Raw genomic sequence first — 15,890 nt, 5'->3', positions numbered from 1 at the left:
TGTTGAACACTTGACATCAAAATTTGAAAGATGAGGTAAGTATGCCTGCTTATTTTTCATTTATTCAACATAATTACATAGAGCAAGTGGTGTGCTTGTTTGCGGCACCAATGGACTGCCTTTTTTGCTTAGAAATTAGTTTTAATATTTTGGTCAAAGATAGGTTAAATTTTCTATAAACATTGCATGATGCTTAAAAATAGATATTCTGCTTAGAAAGGTATAAAAAATTTGATATTTATTAATCTAATCATGGTATTCAAATCCTGTCTAGTTTTCTTTTGACATTTTTTTCATAAAGAGCTGTTTAGTTTCCCAGTTTACTTATCTTGACCATAGATTTTATTTCAATTGCATTGCTGTTATTTCTCTGTGTAGTTTATAACTGTCTCATAACTTCATGTTGAATGATCTTGATATAAAATAGTTCTTTACCTATTTCTGCCTTGATTCTAATTTGTGATATATGTCAGTCCTTTCTTTTTATAATTGGATTTGTCTGCTTTTATTGTCCATAGTAATTAAAGATGTAGATCTGTGTTTACAGTCTTTCAATGTTAGTCCTTACTGAAGACTTTACTAGTATTACATTTCTACCATCCTTCCTCCCTGACCAATCATTGTTGTTGTTGTTAAGTGCCCTCAAGTTGGTTCTGACTCATATAACAACAACCCAAGGTTGTCTTTTTTTTTTTTTTTTTAAACTTTTTATTGTGAATTGAGTGAAGGTTAACAGACAAGATTATCAGCCTTACATTTTTGTTTCATCTCAATGATTACCATCCTCTCCCTGCAGCAACAGTTATCCTACTTCCTCCCTGTGATTTCCCTTTTACATCTTATATTTCACAAATGAACAAGCAAAAATATTTGATATATGCATATAAAAAAATATATATCCTTAATTAAGTGTCGTAAGGGCATATTCTGCAAGTGAGCCTCCTACGTGCAGGCACACAGCCTTACTCAGTCCCTGGGCCTACAGCCTGCAGCTGCTCTCTCTCTCCAGGTCATCCCCCCCGCCACCATCTCTGCTGTCACCGCTTTTCTAGGTAGGATCTCACACTCCACTCAGGCTCTTCCTTTTTGATGGTCCTGGGATCATCTGTTCTTCAAATGAAACATTAACTATTCCCCATTTCAATTACACATTTTTTACAATTACAGCTTTGACCACAATTAATCCTGCTAACAGTTACTCACAATTGAACCACAAAATCCTATCAGCATCATCCCCCACCCCCTTTCACCAGAACCATCTGGAAAAGAGGAAAACTATTCATTGAGGACTCTACCTTACCCCCCTCATTCTAAAATTAAATACACTCATGACAACTTGTAAGCCAGCCATTTTGTGCTTTTATAGCCCCCCATTTTTGATAGCCAATGTCTAGATTGCCCATCCTTCTCAACCAAATGCACTGAGGAAACAAGTTTGTTCCTTGATATGAAGAATACTTTCATTCAAGTTGAAATTTTGAGTAACTGCATCCATAAGCAAAGATCCAGTTCATCAAATTGTAGCAATTTACACTTGCTCACAGTACCAAGCATCTTCATCTTAATCTGGTCAAGTTCTGATCAGCTAACCATCCAAGCTAGGTCAAATGGTTACTAGCTGCAAGTTTGGAAGTTCTCACAGGCTTCCCTGCACTTCAGACCAGTTGGTCACTTCACTTTCAGCTCTAGCACCCAGTGGCTAGGTGAGTGCCCATGGGCTTGGGAGTTCACATATCTTTCTAAACTTCAGGCCAGTCAGGCCTTCCTCTTCTCTCTCATCTCAAGGTCACAGGTGTCAATGGAACATGGCCAAACTCAGCCCATGTTTTTATTGCTGCCTCCCCCCACTTCTACTCCTAAGGTAGACCCAAGTGGTCACCAGTGAGCACACTAGACTGCTCGCAGGTTCCCTTTGAGTTTCTGTCTTAGAAGGTTTTCCCTGATGGGCTGACTTTTCTTTCAAAGCTGGAAATCGTTGTGGGAGTAGAAAGCCTTATCTTTTTCTCATGGAATGGCTGGTGGGCTCACACTACCAACCTTCTGGTTCACAATCTAGTGTTTATCCTTCTGACCAATCTTTAGTGATTTAAAAAAATCAAAATGTCCACATTCCTGGATTTAAACTTTTGATTCCTTCCATGGGCTAAACTAAAACTCTTGTCATTTGTGGAGGAAACAAGAGTACTCTATTTTCTAAGCATGCTTGAGGTATACTTTCTAGCATTTTTATAACTATTCCATTTAAAATGTTAGTCATTTATCTTCTGACACTTATTGTAATAGGCTGAGTCTACCTATATTGTTCTAGATGTTTAGAGAATTTTAATGTATTCTCCAGGATGCCTTAATGGGTTCATAATATTTTAATAATACTATTGATAAAATAAGCCCTTTCATTTTGTGCACTTAGTACTTAAAAAAATTATTACCTATCTTGGATTCTACTGATAAGCCATTTGTTTATTTCTTTTTAAGAAACATCATATATATCTTGTGTCCCTTCCTCTCTCTCTCAGACCAGTCAGTGTCAGAGAGCTTTTCAAACTCAGGCAATCCCCAGTTACGACACATTCAAGTTACAACAGACTATACTGAACATATTGTCAGTAGTGATATGTACTACATGCGATGTTACAGTGAGTAATGTACTGAAGTTATCACTCAGATGTTTACTTTCAGATATTCACTGTTAATGATTTACTGATCAAAACACTGAAGGATAGCAACAGGCTACAGCCTAGTCTGCAATGAAATCTGTGTTGGTGTTAGTGTAGGGAGCCATACAGAAAGTTGGGCAATGTTTAACTTAATGCATACAACAAACAGCCATTGACCACAAGTTCATTGTTACAACACTGACTCTGACAAAGATCAGATTTTGTATACAGATACTAAAAAAATGCGATAATGAAAACGTAAACACACACACATGTTTGACTTACCGCAGAACTTACTACAAAGTAATCAGAACCCTGTAAAAGTCAGAGACTTTGTGGTTTAGAGCTGTTGAGTCAGTTCTGACTCATAGTGACCCTGTATAGAGTTTTGAATGAGCAGCTGATGGGTTTGAATCACATACCTTGTGGCTAGCAGTCTGTGCTGAGCCTACAGCGCCACACCAGGACTCAAGTTGGAAACTACCCGTATGTTCTCCAGATCACTTACTTTTGGATGCATTAATTCTTCTAAGGAGCTCTGGTAGCATAGTGGTTACGAATCGGGCTGTGAACCTTAAGGTCAGCGGGTCGAAACTACCAGTCGCTCTGCGGGAGAAAGATGAGGCTTTCTACTCCCGTAAAGATTTACACCCTCGGAAACCCTGTACAGGGTCGCTATGGGTCGGAACCGACTCGACGGCACTTAACAACAACAATATATTGAAGCTTTCTAATATAATTTGAGTTTCCTTTTTTCCCCTGTATTTTAGCCAGCACCTGTTTCTTCTAAGTTAGTGAGAACATATACTGAGTACGTTAAGGTATTGAAGTAAAGAATAGTTAAGAATGTAAGCTCTAGAGCTAACCTATTTGGACTTGAACTCAAGGCTCAGCCACTTTCCCATGTGTTTGACCTTGTAAGTTAGTTAACCTTTCATGCCTCAATTGCTTTATCTATAAAGTAGAGATAGTATGATGTCTGTCTCATGAGTTTTTGAGAGGATTAAATGAATTAACACAAAGTCCTTAGGACAAATGTTTAGGATATAATGAGCCTCAAAAGTTTGCTATCAGAAAAAAAAAACTGCCAACCAAGAAGAATATACCCAGCAAAGCTGTCCCTCAAATATGTCAGCAAAATTCAGACATTTCCTGATAAACAGAAATTAAAGGAATTTGTAATGACTAGACCAACTTTACAAAAATGCTAAAGGGTGTTCTTTGGACTGAGAACCAACAACAGCAGAGAAAACCTGAGATTTCCTTACATGACAACACCACCAGAACTCAATCCAGATATAAAAGTATTTAAAGCAAAACAAATCTGCAAGACTGAAATACAGAACCAATGTTTAATGAAGTTAAATACAAAGCAAAAAGAGAGAATAGTGTAAATATAGAACTTTCAGATTTCAACAAAGTCAAGTAGACTTCAAGATAAAACATGGAAAATTTTCACAAATTACAGGGCAACCTCAAAGAAAAATAATACACTTGCACGTCAAAAAATATATATATATATATCAGGGAATATTTAGTAAACATTAACACAACAGAAAATGAAAAAGAAAACCCACAAAACTAAAATTAACGCAACAGAAAATTATGGGGAACAAAGAATCCAGCAGCAACACAAAAAACACATAGAAAAATGTCAACAATCAATTCATACCTATTGATAATTACACTGAATGTAAAAGAATTAAATGTACCAATGAAGAGACAGAGCAGAATGGAATAGAAAACAGGATCCTTCAATATGCTGTCTACAAGAGACACATTAAAAAGATGGAGACAGCTAATTGCCCATCAAAAGAAGAATGGTTAAACAAACTTTGGTACATACACACAATGAAATAGTATGCAATGCATAAGAATACTTATAAAGCTGCCAAATACCTCACAACATGGATGAACTTGGAAGACATGCTGAGTGAAATTAATCACAAAAGGACAAATATTGTATGAGACAAATGTCATAAGAAAAGATTTTCTTGATCAAAGAAACAATCCATTATGATTACAGCGAGGGAAGGAAAATTATTCACGGGCTAGAGAGTAGGCACGCTAACATGGCTAACAGGGAAGGCAATAAACAACAAGGGTAGGCTAGCAGAAGAAAGATGAAGGTAGTGGGAGACACTGAGGAATGTAATAAAGTGAAAAAAGGTAAATACTGTTAATGGTTGGTACAAGGAGGGGACTGCAATCATTGTAATGAAGCAAAGTATATGATTTGTTGAATGTGAAACTGATTATATGCTCTGTAAATCTTCACTCAAGTCACAAAAAAAAATTTAAATAAAAGTTTGCTATTAGAAGACTTCTGGCAAGATAGCAAACAAACAGACATGCTATACAGACCCTCCTAGACAAAGATAGTTGTTGTTAGGTGCTGTCTAGTAGTCGGTTCTGACTCCTAGCAACCCAGGATGGGGTTCCTGAGGCGCTGCTGCTGAGTCTGAACTGCCAACCTTGCATTTCAAACAGACCTTGCAGGAGAACAAATGAAACAGAGAAGGTAATCCTGAATCCTGAGCTTCACCTTAGATAGCAGTGGAATGAATACCTACTGGGAGAAGAAGCTGAGTAAGGGTAGTGCAAGAAGGCTGGCTGTGAACTAACTGCTGGCTGGACGCAGCACGTGCATCTTGAACTTAAAGTGAAAGGTCAGTGATTCAAACTGATTCAAACTCACCAACAGCTCCTCGGAAACCCTATACAGGGTTACTATAAGTTGGAACCAACTTGACAGTGCTTAACAACTCTATATAGTCTTTCTTTTTTCATCTTCCATGTTTAAGTGTTTTTTCTCTTCTTTTTATTTTCTAATCTTTCTGCTGTACAGTTCTATTTTCCTGTCACTCTTTTCTCTATTTTTTTCTTGCTGCTGCCCTTTTTTATTGTTTCTCCTTTATTACATTGTTTTCCCTGTTGTTTGTTGTTTTGTTTTCCTGTGTGCTTTCTCCTCTTGCCCCACCCAATGGGAGACAGCAACCTTGCCCATACAGCTTAGCCACACAACTGTGCCCTCTGCGGCTCCACTCACTGGACAAGATCCAATACAGCTGGTCAACAATAGACATTAGCCAACAGCAGCCAAACCCACCCTAATCTGAGCTGCAGGCACAGTGAACAGAAAATGGTACTCGTATTTCCAGTCTCTAATCACATACACCCATCAGGAGAGACAGTTGGTGAGAGCCCAAGAACACACCAACATACTACCGTCAATTAAATACAAATACAGCACACCACAATGTCTCAGAGACAACAGAAGAACAACAAAGAAATGAAAGTGCCTCAAACAAATGAGCAAGATGCAAAGTTAGAAAACATTTCTGAGGAAGAAAAGGTAATGGAGCTATCTGAGAAATAATTCAAAAGAATGGTATTTAGGTACCTTCAGTGGACTGACATAAAGATCAAGGAGAGTAGCTGACTTAGAACCGACCAGATGGCCCACAAGCACCACCACCAGCATTAACTGATGGTACATGGAAGGGATTGCAATCATTGTAATGACATAGTGTATGATTTGTTGAATGTAGGACTGATGATGTCCTCTACAAACCTTCACTCAAGTCATAATTTTTTTTTTTAAAACCAACTTTGCTATTATTACTATATTGATGTTTCTGAAAAGACCCTTTATGTGACTCTTAAAAACTATGGTTCCTTTTTCCATTACTTTTTTGTTGCTGTTGTTCCTTGGAAGATAATGACCCTCAATAACCTTTACTGCCCTCCCCATTAATGTGATAGATTATAGGCACAGTACCCTTTACTGCCCTCTGCATTAATGTGATAGATTATAGGCACAGTACCCTTTACTGCCCTCTGCATTAATGTCAATGTAAACTTGAGTGTGAGCTTCCCCTTCTCAGAGCTGCAGCTGAGGTTGGGGTGTGAAGCACTTGCCTACTATGCCTATAATTTTTGGTAATAAAATGCAATTCAAGATAATTCTGCCATAGCCTATCCTCTGTTAAGAATGGACATTGCAGCAAGCTAGAAGGGCCGTCTCCCCTCCTATATAAATCCTTTGTTTGATCAGTTTCCACCTTCTTTGTTACTCTTTGCTTCTATAGCAATTCAGAGAGCAAACTCCCAAACACTGAAAAGCTGAGGTGGTTTCTAGTACCACCGCATACACCATTGTCTGGTTCCTTGACTCATAATGAAGTGTGGCTAGTTTGCCCAGAGTATCCAGCTCCCCTTTAAAAAGTCTTGTTGCTACTTTAAGAACTGTTTAATCCTTGGGGAACTGGATAAACCCCAGAAACATTCTGCTGTTTTGCTAGTCGGGCGTGGGGAATGGGGAGTTAATAGATGTTACTGATTTTGCAATCGTCCATCAACCATCATAGGCTTTATCCCCTGTTAAAGTTTTCAGAAGCTAGGCAAAGCATTGCAGTGCCTAGCCCTCAAACGTGCCATGTGCCTTTGCTCTCAGGTCAAGAATCACTGCGCAAACAGAAATTGTTACCTTTTTTTGCCCTGCCCATCATGTAAATCAAATGTCTAGGGACATTAGTCTCGCTCAAATGATCTGAGAGTAAATAGACAAAGGCTCACAAAACAGGCTAAATGCTTTAGAGAAAGGAAGACCACTCAAGGGAAATAAGACCCAATATATCCAGACTACACTCCCAGCTAAGGTTACCCAAGGTATAAGTAGATTTGTGTTATCTTTCAGTAACCCAGAAATTAATTGGAACTTAATCCAACAGCATTGTAGGAGGTTGTGGAACAATATACACTTGTCTGGGGATATTCATCAGCTACACGCTCAATTTTATGATATAAGTAATTCTCAAAGTGAACACTGCGTGGCTACCCATTTGCTACCCATGCTAGATAATAAGATCCCCTAGGAACTGGATTGAACCTCAGCATAGTGATCCTGCTTGGTCACCTTAGAGCAGGTGGTGGGCCGGCAACGTCGGGCGCATGGGGTCCCCAGCTGATCTCCTCCCTCCCTGCCTTCCTCGGATGGCGGCTGTTTATGCTGGACGTGTGGCCAGAGACGGGTAAGGATCACGTGGAACCTCGGCTACTTGGGACAGAGACATTGCCATGCTGCAATGAGTCTCAATGACTGGTAAGACTGAAGAATTCGCACTGACCACCTAAGACAGGCAGCGTCCCTTAAACAATCAATAAAAAAGGAGGACTCAGATGCAGACAGCACAGACCCGGTCAGGAGGCCAAGCCCCTGTGGGCCCAAGCGTTGTTGACCGTCCAAACCATAGGCTCTGAGGATCAGACTCTAGCTACCTAGTAGACATAACAAACTGTCCCTCATCTGATTATTCAGTAATGCTTGTTAGTAATCTCATACGTGAGCCCTGGATATCCACAGACAAATGTAAAAACCTCCCCTAAAAGCCGAGACTGTAAATTCCAATAAGCCAAGTCCCCCCCCATCCAAAAAAAAAAAAAAAGCTAAAGAGGATAGAGAGAAACACTGTAAACTGATGATATATAGCGGGGATAATAATCAATGTAATGAAACAAGCTATATGAATGGTTGAATGTGAAGCTGATGATGTGCCCTGTAAACTTTCACTCAATGCAAAATAAAAACATTTAATTAAAAAAAATATATATATATGTGTCCACTTGACTGGACCACAATTGACAGCAGTTTGGAAGTTAGGAGCTCTAGTAGCATAGTGGTTATGAGTCGGGTTATTAACCCCAAGGTCAGCAGTTCAAAATTACTAGCAGTTCTATGGGTTTCTGCTCCTGTAAAGGGCTAGAGCTGAGAGTGAAGCATCCAGGTGATATGAAGTGAGGGGAGATGCAGATAGTACTCATTTGACCTAGCCTTGCTGGCTTGATAATCAGAACTCAACCAGAGGATGATTAAAAACAAGAAACAAACAAATAAAAAACAACATTTTTGATAAAGGAAAAAAAAAAAAAAGTCTTGTTGCTGTTGTTAAGTGCTGTCGAGTGGGTTCTAACGCATAGCGACCCTATACAGGGTTTCCAGGGAGCAGCTGATTTGAACTGCTGACCTTGTGGTTTGAAGTCCAGTGCTGATCCTACAGCACACAGCAGGAGTCTTGAAGAGTCTACTAGATGTAAATTAGCCATAGGTAACTTTCACTTAACATTTCCAAGCCTTCCTTAAAAATAGAAATCGATTTGTACTCTCAAGTCATTGGTATTTCAAATAACATAGATTCATAATACAAGTGTGTCAAGCTTTACAGATAACCAAAAAGCAAATACAGAAGAAAAACATTTATTTGTGATTCAAAAAGGTTTTAGAATTTGATCTTTTTATCTGATAAAAAATGAGTTAAAATATAAAACAATAAAAAATGAAACTGATTATTTTGAGTATAAGCTGGTCCTGGGTTTTCAAATTCATGGTAGCAGGCCTTTCTGATCACATAAAGGTGGTCTTCTTTTGTCTACAACTTCTGAATCAGCAGGGCAGAAGCACCACCTCCTCCATTGCAAATACTGGCAAGACCGTATTCTCCTTGCTTCAAGGTATGAACCATATGAATGACAATTCGGGCTCCAGACATCCTAGGATTAAGAAAACAGTTTGATTCTTTAATAAAGAACAGAATTTGTGGCTAACCAAAATTTATACTCCAAATGAACTCCAAAAGCTTTCTAGCCATGGTGGATTAGCTACTTTTCCTACACTTAAGACATTTTTTTCAAGAAGAGTTACAGCTGTTTTAGAAGCCTGACAACACACTTTAGTCTGTAAGTTCTATTTCTCCTTCAGTGTAACATAATATTACGCTTCAAGGAACATATGTGACATCTCTATGTTCAGTGTTGGTTCCTAACAACAATGGTGTTTGTCTTACAAAAAACGGGTGGGAAGGAAAATTTCTTAAACATGAATAACAGGAATTATCACGTTAATCTATATGCAGTCAAGTATTAGCTGATAAATTATTCCATATGATTTAACCTACCCAATTGGATGCCCTAGAGAAACAGCTCCTCCATTGATATTTACTTTTTGATGATCAATCTCTAGCATTTTAATGTTTGCTAGTACAACCACACTGAAGGCTTCATTTACTTCCCACATTGAAATATCTTCTTTTTTCAATCCTGCATATTTAAGAACCTAAAAATTTGTAAAAGGACAATTAACAATCAAACCTTAGGAAGTACTTTCATTACTTTCTTGGAACTCTACAATTTTGGTTTGTATTTCCCTTTGGCAAAACATTTACAAGAACATTGATTACTTATTAACTCTCGTTATCTGACATTTTTCATTTTAGTCAATAGTGGAAAACATACTGTGTCAAATTTTTTTGACGTTTTTATTGTGAATTGAGTGAAAGTTTACAGGGCAGATCAGCTTTACATTCAACGAAATCCTATACCTGTGATTGTTTCATTACAATGATTATGACCCCCTCCATGTACCATCAGTTAACAGTATTTCTCTCCATTCACTTTAGTTCATTTTATTTTTTTAAAGCACTCAGGCATATATAATAATCCAAAGCACCAAAGGGCACATTCTGCAAGCCTGTCTCCAGGCTGCCAGCTCTCAGTCCCTCTAATTCCATTTATTTGGAATCCTCAGCTGCTCTCTCTCTCCATGTTTCCATCTCTGCCTCCATCTCTGGTGTTGCTGCTTCTCTGGATAAGGTCCTGCATTCTGCTTGTGTTCTTCTCCTTTGATGATCCTAGGGTCCTCTGTTTCTGGACTGTAAGATTAACTACTCTCCCATTTTTGTTAGCAAAACGTCTACCTTTACAATTGCGCTATTTTGCATGTCAACAATATCTGACATCTGGCAGGAACAAAGCTGAGGTAGAAAGTGAAAAGTTAATACTGGCTGTGATGGGTAAAATTAGGTGTCAGTTTGGCTGGATCATGACTCTCCGTGGTTTGGCAGTTACGTAATGATGTAATTTGGCAGTTCCGTCACTATACACAGTCATCCTCCATTTGTGATTTATGGTTATACCCCATTTTTGCCGAACACTGATTTTCACATAACTAGTCTATGGTACCTACCCATGTTGTTAAGTAAGGAGTGGATATATATCAAATTGTTTTTATTGCTACTGTTAAGTGCTATGAAGTCGGTTCCGACTCATAGCGACCCTAGAGGGGATTTCCAAGGAGCAGCTGGTAGGTTTGAACCACCAACCTTGTGGTTAGCAGTCCAGTGCTTATCCTATGTTGTTGTTAGGTGCCATTGACTCGGTACCGACTCATAGCGACCTTATTTATGCACAGCAGAACAAAACACTGCCTGATCCTGGGCCAATCACACTATCGTTGCCACGCTTGAGCCCATCGATGCTGCCGCTTTGCCAATCCATTTCACTGGGGGTCTCCTCTTTTTTTCTGACCCTCTACCCTTCCAAACATAGTACTCCATATATCTAATTATGTACCCTAAACTAGAGAATACACATTTTCAAATACCCATGGAATATTCAAGAAAATCATGTACACCCACACCACACTTACTGACATGGTTAGGTTCCAAAGAGAACATCGTTAGTAAAATCTGTGTTATGAGAGAGTCCAGCAACCTGTTGCTCACCACTTGTCAGGCACCCTTAGGGCATCTTGGCCTGTGCATAGAACAGTGGGCCTTGCACCTTTCCCCACCATGCCTTCCTTCTATCCATGTGAAAGCCTGTGGGGTGAGGGTAGTCAGATGTTGTCTGTTGCCCAACTGGTGGGAACTACACTTAGTCTCCATCTACTCTGGGACCAAAGTCCCACACAGTCCCCTTCTCTCTTGGCAACTCCTGCAACTTCTGACCCTCACCTGGCTTCCCACTGCCTACCATGACCTCACATTGTCCCACCACTGCCCCACATCTCCTTGACTGGACTAAGATGTTTAAGACAAACAAGAAAAAGTATCCCCCACTATCCCTCATGCGACCCAGTCATTACTGGGGCTTCCACTATATCATTTAAGGTAACCCATGGAGGGCACTCAGACCTGCAGAGCCTACACCATCAGAGGCACTGCCTGAAAACATTTTGAAAGTTGTCATAAATGTGAAATGGTGGACAAAGAGACAGTTGATAGGTGAGCAGTAGGGATCTACTTTACTGACTGTTTAGTTCTAAATTCTTATTTGCCTAATGAACGAGGTATCTCGGGATTTTTCTATTTGGGTGTATCTCCTGTAGCTTATAAGAGTGGCTGTGGGATTATTTGGGGTACAAATAGTCATCACAGCTTCTGTGTTTTCACTGATTTGATGTGGTCCTGGGTCATGCAAGTGGTTTATGATCAGCTGGTAATGTAAATGTTAGTAGTTGGAACCAAGGTCTGGCAATCTGCTTCTGTACAGATTAGAGCCAAGAAAACTTGACGGAGCAGTTACACTTCGCAACATGCAGGGTTGCCATGAGTCAGAACTTACTCAATGGTAGGAGGCTTGCTTTTTCTTAGTATATGATTTGTTTCTTTGGGTAGTTATTCAGCTATTCAGGAATACATTTTGTTCTAGTAGTTATTCCATGTTAATACCTTTATAAGACATTGTTACCTTCAGAAATTTTGTTGTGAACATTTAAAATTAAATTCTTCCTCTCTCTTTTCCCTTTTCTCCTTCACCAATGAGCTAAGAGAGCTTTCCAAGATGCAGAGTTAAAAAGCTTCCTCTGATCCAAGAGCAGAGGTTGCCATGGAGTTTTCTATGTATGTGTGTATTTTGAATATGTATGTATGAGAGTAGAACTGTGCTCCTTACGGTTTTCAGTGGCTGATTTTTCGGAAGTACCATCAGGCATTTCTTTTGAGGTGTTGCTAAGTTGACTTAAGTTTCCAACCTTTCAGTTAGCAGTGAAGTGCACTAATTGTGCCCCCAGAAACTCATAGCTTCTTAATACAGAATTTAATATTCTTTCCTACCAATATGATGCATTCCTTTACAGAAGCTGTGTATTTCTGTAACTGAGATGTCAGATCAGACAGACCTCTACTCCCTATTCTTTGTGATCCTTCTCTATCCTCTTTCCTCACTAATTCAATTCTTTTTTTTCTGGGTGCTGCTCTCAGAAGTTCCCTCTCAAGATAAGGAAAGGAATATTCTGGAAGAAAATATTTGCAGTGGACTTCTGAGATCTCTGAGGTCGTAAACGACCCCAGCACTTTCTCTTCTTTCTGTGGTCTCATTTCCATTGGAAATTTGTTTAGTTCCTCCTTTGGTATCATACACAGACAATTTGGAGTGTGTAGGTTTTCTTGTCTCTAGTTCTACTGCTTCCTCTAAAACTTGCTTCCACCAGTGGCCTTTCAGGATGGACACCTCTTCTAAAAGTGACTATTTCCTAGATCTGGGACCACCAGGACCCTCACTGTTCCCTTTTTTCTTGTTGCCACACTAACTTCCCCTTTGTGGTTACCACATCAGGTATAGGGTCACACAAATAAGTCACAGTTACATTGTTTACCTGTTGCATTGACGATGTTGTTTAGGGGTTGCTCTTTTTTAAAACAACAAAATAGTGATTTGGGTGGAAGTTTACATAACGAACTGGTTTTCCATAAAACAAATCATCCACGTTTTGTTTTATGACATTGATGGCACTCTCCACAGTGTAACAACACTCTGCCCACTTCCTTCCTGTGTTTACAATTTCCATTTGCCCTTCTTTCCTGTCCCTTCCTGTATTCTGAGCTTCATCTCTGGGCAAGAGGTGTCCCTGTGATCATGTATGATTGATTACTCTAAGGGGTAGGTAGCTCCCTAGTGTTACTGTTCACCTGATGGGTCTGTTCATTGTTTGGCTGAAGGCTGAGCCACAGGGTGAGTTCAGCTCCAGGTTTAAGGGGAGTCCTGGTGTGGCGCTGTGGAATAATGCACCAGACCTTCAAAGTTGTTTGAACTGCAAGGTCAGTGGTTCAAGCTAACCAGCTGCTCCTCAGAAACCCTACACAGAGTGGCTATGGGTCAGAACCGACTCGATGGCACTTCAAAACAACAACAACAAGGGCTATAGTCTCAGGGGCCCTACCAGTCTCTATCTAGTCAGTAAGCATGGTCTTTTTTATGATTTTTATTTTGTTCCATAATTTTCTCCCACTCTACCCAGGACCTCCTAGTGTGATCCCTCCCTTTCAAAGTAGCCAGCAATGGTAGCTGGGCACCATCCAGTTCTCCTGGTCTGAGGGGCATGGAGGCTGGCATCATGTACATGGTGCATTAGTCCTTTGGACCAATTGTTTCCTGCAGTTTTTATTTTCTACAAGGTTGCTCTTTTTTGTCTTGTTGTCCTTTTTGTTCTTATTTTTAAGGAAAGAGGGAAGATTTTAAGTTAAATTATTATGCTTGTACCTGAGCCCTTGGTGTAAGCAGACCAGAGTCAGTATAATAGAGTAGGGTCCATCACTTTGTCCTTACCTTAGGTACTGCATATGCCGGTGCAACTGGAAAATCAATAGGTTCTACAGCAGCATCAGCAAATGCTACATGTATTTAAAAAGAAAATTGGTTGTTAAAATCTTTTGTTACAGATATTCAGAGCTATACCTAACAACTGTAAAATATAACATACAAAAGCCAAGTTATCCGCTAAATACAAGCATCTTGACCTCTATAAGGGTACCATAGTGCCATTAGCACTGGACTGCTAACCACAAGGTCCACAGTTCGAGCCTGCCAGCTGCTCTGTGGAAAAAAGATGAGGCTTTCTACTCCCACCAAGATTTTTTTTAAAAAGCTTCGGAAACCCTATACAGGGTCACTATGAGTCAGAACTGACTTGACTGCATTTAACAACACACCTCTATAATGTATGTAAATGTTCCTTTTCTAGGATTCTGCCCTTTATAAAATTCTATCAACCACGTTATCTCATCAATGACTCATTCATGATGGGAGGAATCTGGCACTATCTGGAGACATTCTGGGTTATTACAACAGCAGAGGCACCTCTGGCATCTCATGGGCAGAAGTACCAATGAACAGGACAGTCCCACAACAAACAACTATATGGTGTGAAATGTCAACAGTGCTGAGGTTAAGCAATCCTGGTGTAACTTAGAATAAAATGAAGTTATGAAGCATTTTATAAAGTAACAAAAGGACAGTGGAAGTCATAAAGTACTCTCACATCCATTAAACTGATTCTTTCAAATACCTTATGTAGAAGGCAAGGCCAATTTTATAGTTAACAAATAGGCTCATAGAGATTGAGGACTTGCCCAAGGTCACATTGTTAATAAATGCCAGAGCACTGAGGTTTTATATAACTCCTAATCCCATATTCATTTTATTCTACCTTACTGGCTCTCTGGGATAAAACATGAACCTAATTTTCCCCTGTTCATCGTATAGGTCAGGAAGAATTTTTTTTACGTTTACTCTTTTATAACCTAAAAAACCCAATGTCCTTGAGTCAATTCCAACTCATAGTGACCCTATAGGGTAGGATAGAACTGCCCCCATAGGGTTTTCAACTGTCTTGTCTGTCTCCTACAGAGCAACTGGTGGTTTTAAACAGCTGATCTTTTAATAAGCAGCCTAAAGCTTAGCCCACTGCTCAAAAAGGACTCCTTACTCTTTTTCTGTTTGCTTGTTTGTTTTCTTTTAAGGTTTTCATTGTAGATTGATTGAAAGTTAAAAGGGAATATCATCAGTTTTACATTCAACACATCATACACCTTGTTTCATTACAATGATTATAATCCCCTCCACGTACCGTCACTTAACAGTATTTCTCTCTAGCCACTTTAGCTTTAAAAAAAAAAACAAAAAAACCACTCAGGCATATATGATTTACATCTCTAAAAGTGGTTACAAATCAGGCTGCTAACCTCAAAGGTTGGCAGTTCGAAACTACCAGCTGTTCCGCGGGAGAAAGATGAGGCTTTCTGCTCCTGTAAAGATCTGCACCCTCGGAAACCCTGTGCAGCGTCACTATGAGATGGAACCAACTCCACGGTACATAACAACAACAACAAAGGGCACATTCTGCAAGTCTGTCTCCTGGCCACCAGCTCTTAGTCCATCTCTTCCTATGAATCTAGAGTCCTCAGCCACTCCCCCTCTCCATGCCCCCATCTCTGCCTCCGTGTCTGGCTCCACTGCTTCTCTGGATAAGGTCCCGCATTCTTCTGTGGGCTTCTCCCTTTATGGTCCTAGGGTCCTGTTTCTGGACTGTAAGATTAACCACTCCCCTGTTTTTGTTACAAAACTTCTACCTTTACAATTATGACAGTCGCAATTAATCATGATAACAAATATTTACTC

The 15,890-nt window shown here is 39.6% G+C and overlaps 1 protein-coding gene across 1 annotated transcript in view; it reads right to left on the bottom strand.

Annotated features, from left to right (window-relative positions):
* Positions 1 to 8,932: 8,932 nt before the first annotated feature.
* ACAT1 (acetyl-CoA acetyltransferase 1) overlaps positions 8,933 to 15,890 on the bottom strand; it is a 19,019-nt gene continuing 12,061 nt past the window's right edge. The window contains exons 9-11 of the mRNA XM_006833799.1: positions 14,040 to 14,104; positions 9,611 to 9,768; positions 8,933 to 9,206 (exon numbers count right to left, since the gene is read on the bottom strand). Coding sequence (XP_006833862.1) covers positions 9,086 to 9,206; positions 9,611 to 9,768; positions 14,040 to 14,104 — 344 coding nt within the window. The 3' untranslated portion in view covers positions 8,933 to 9,085. The remainder of the gene's footprint in view (positions 9,207 to 9,610; positions 9,769 to 14,039; positions 14,105 to 15,890) is intronic.

The sequence above is a fragment of the Chrysochloris asiatica genome, unplaced genomic scaffold, assembly GCF_000296735.1.
Source record: "Chrysochloris asiatica unplaced genomic scaffold, ChrAsi1.0 scaffold00008, whole genome shotgun sequence".
Classification (NCBI taxonomy): domain Eukaryota; kingdom Metazoa; phylum Chordata; class Mammalia; order Afrosoricida; family Chrysochloridae; genus Chrysochloris; species Chrysochloris asiatica.
The sequence above is the reverse complement of the archived record's forward strand: the minus strand, read 5'-3'. Positions and strand labels throughout refer to the sequence as shown.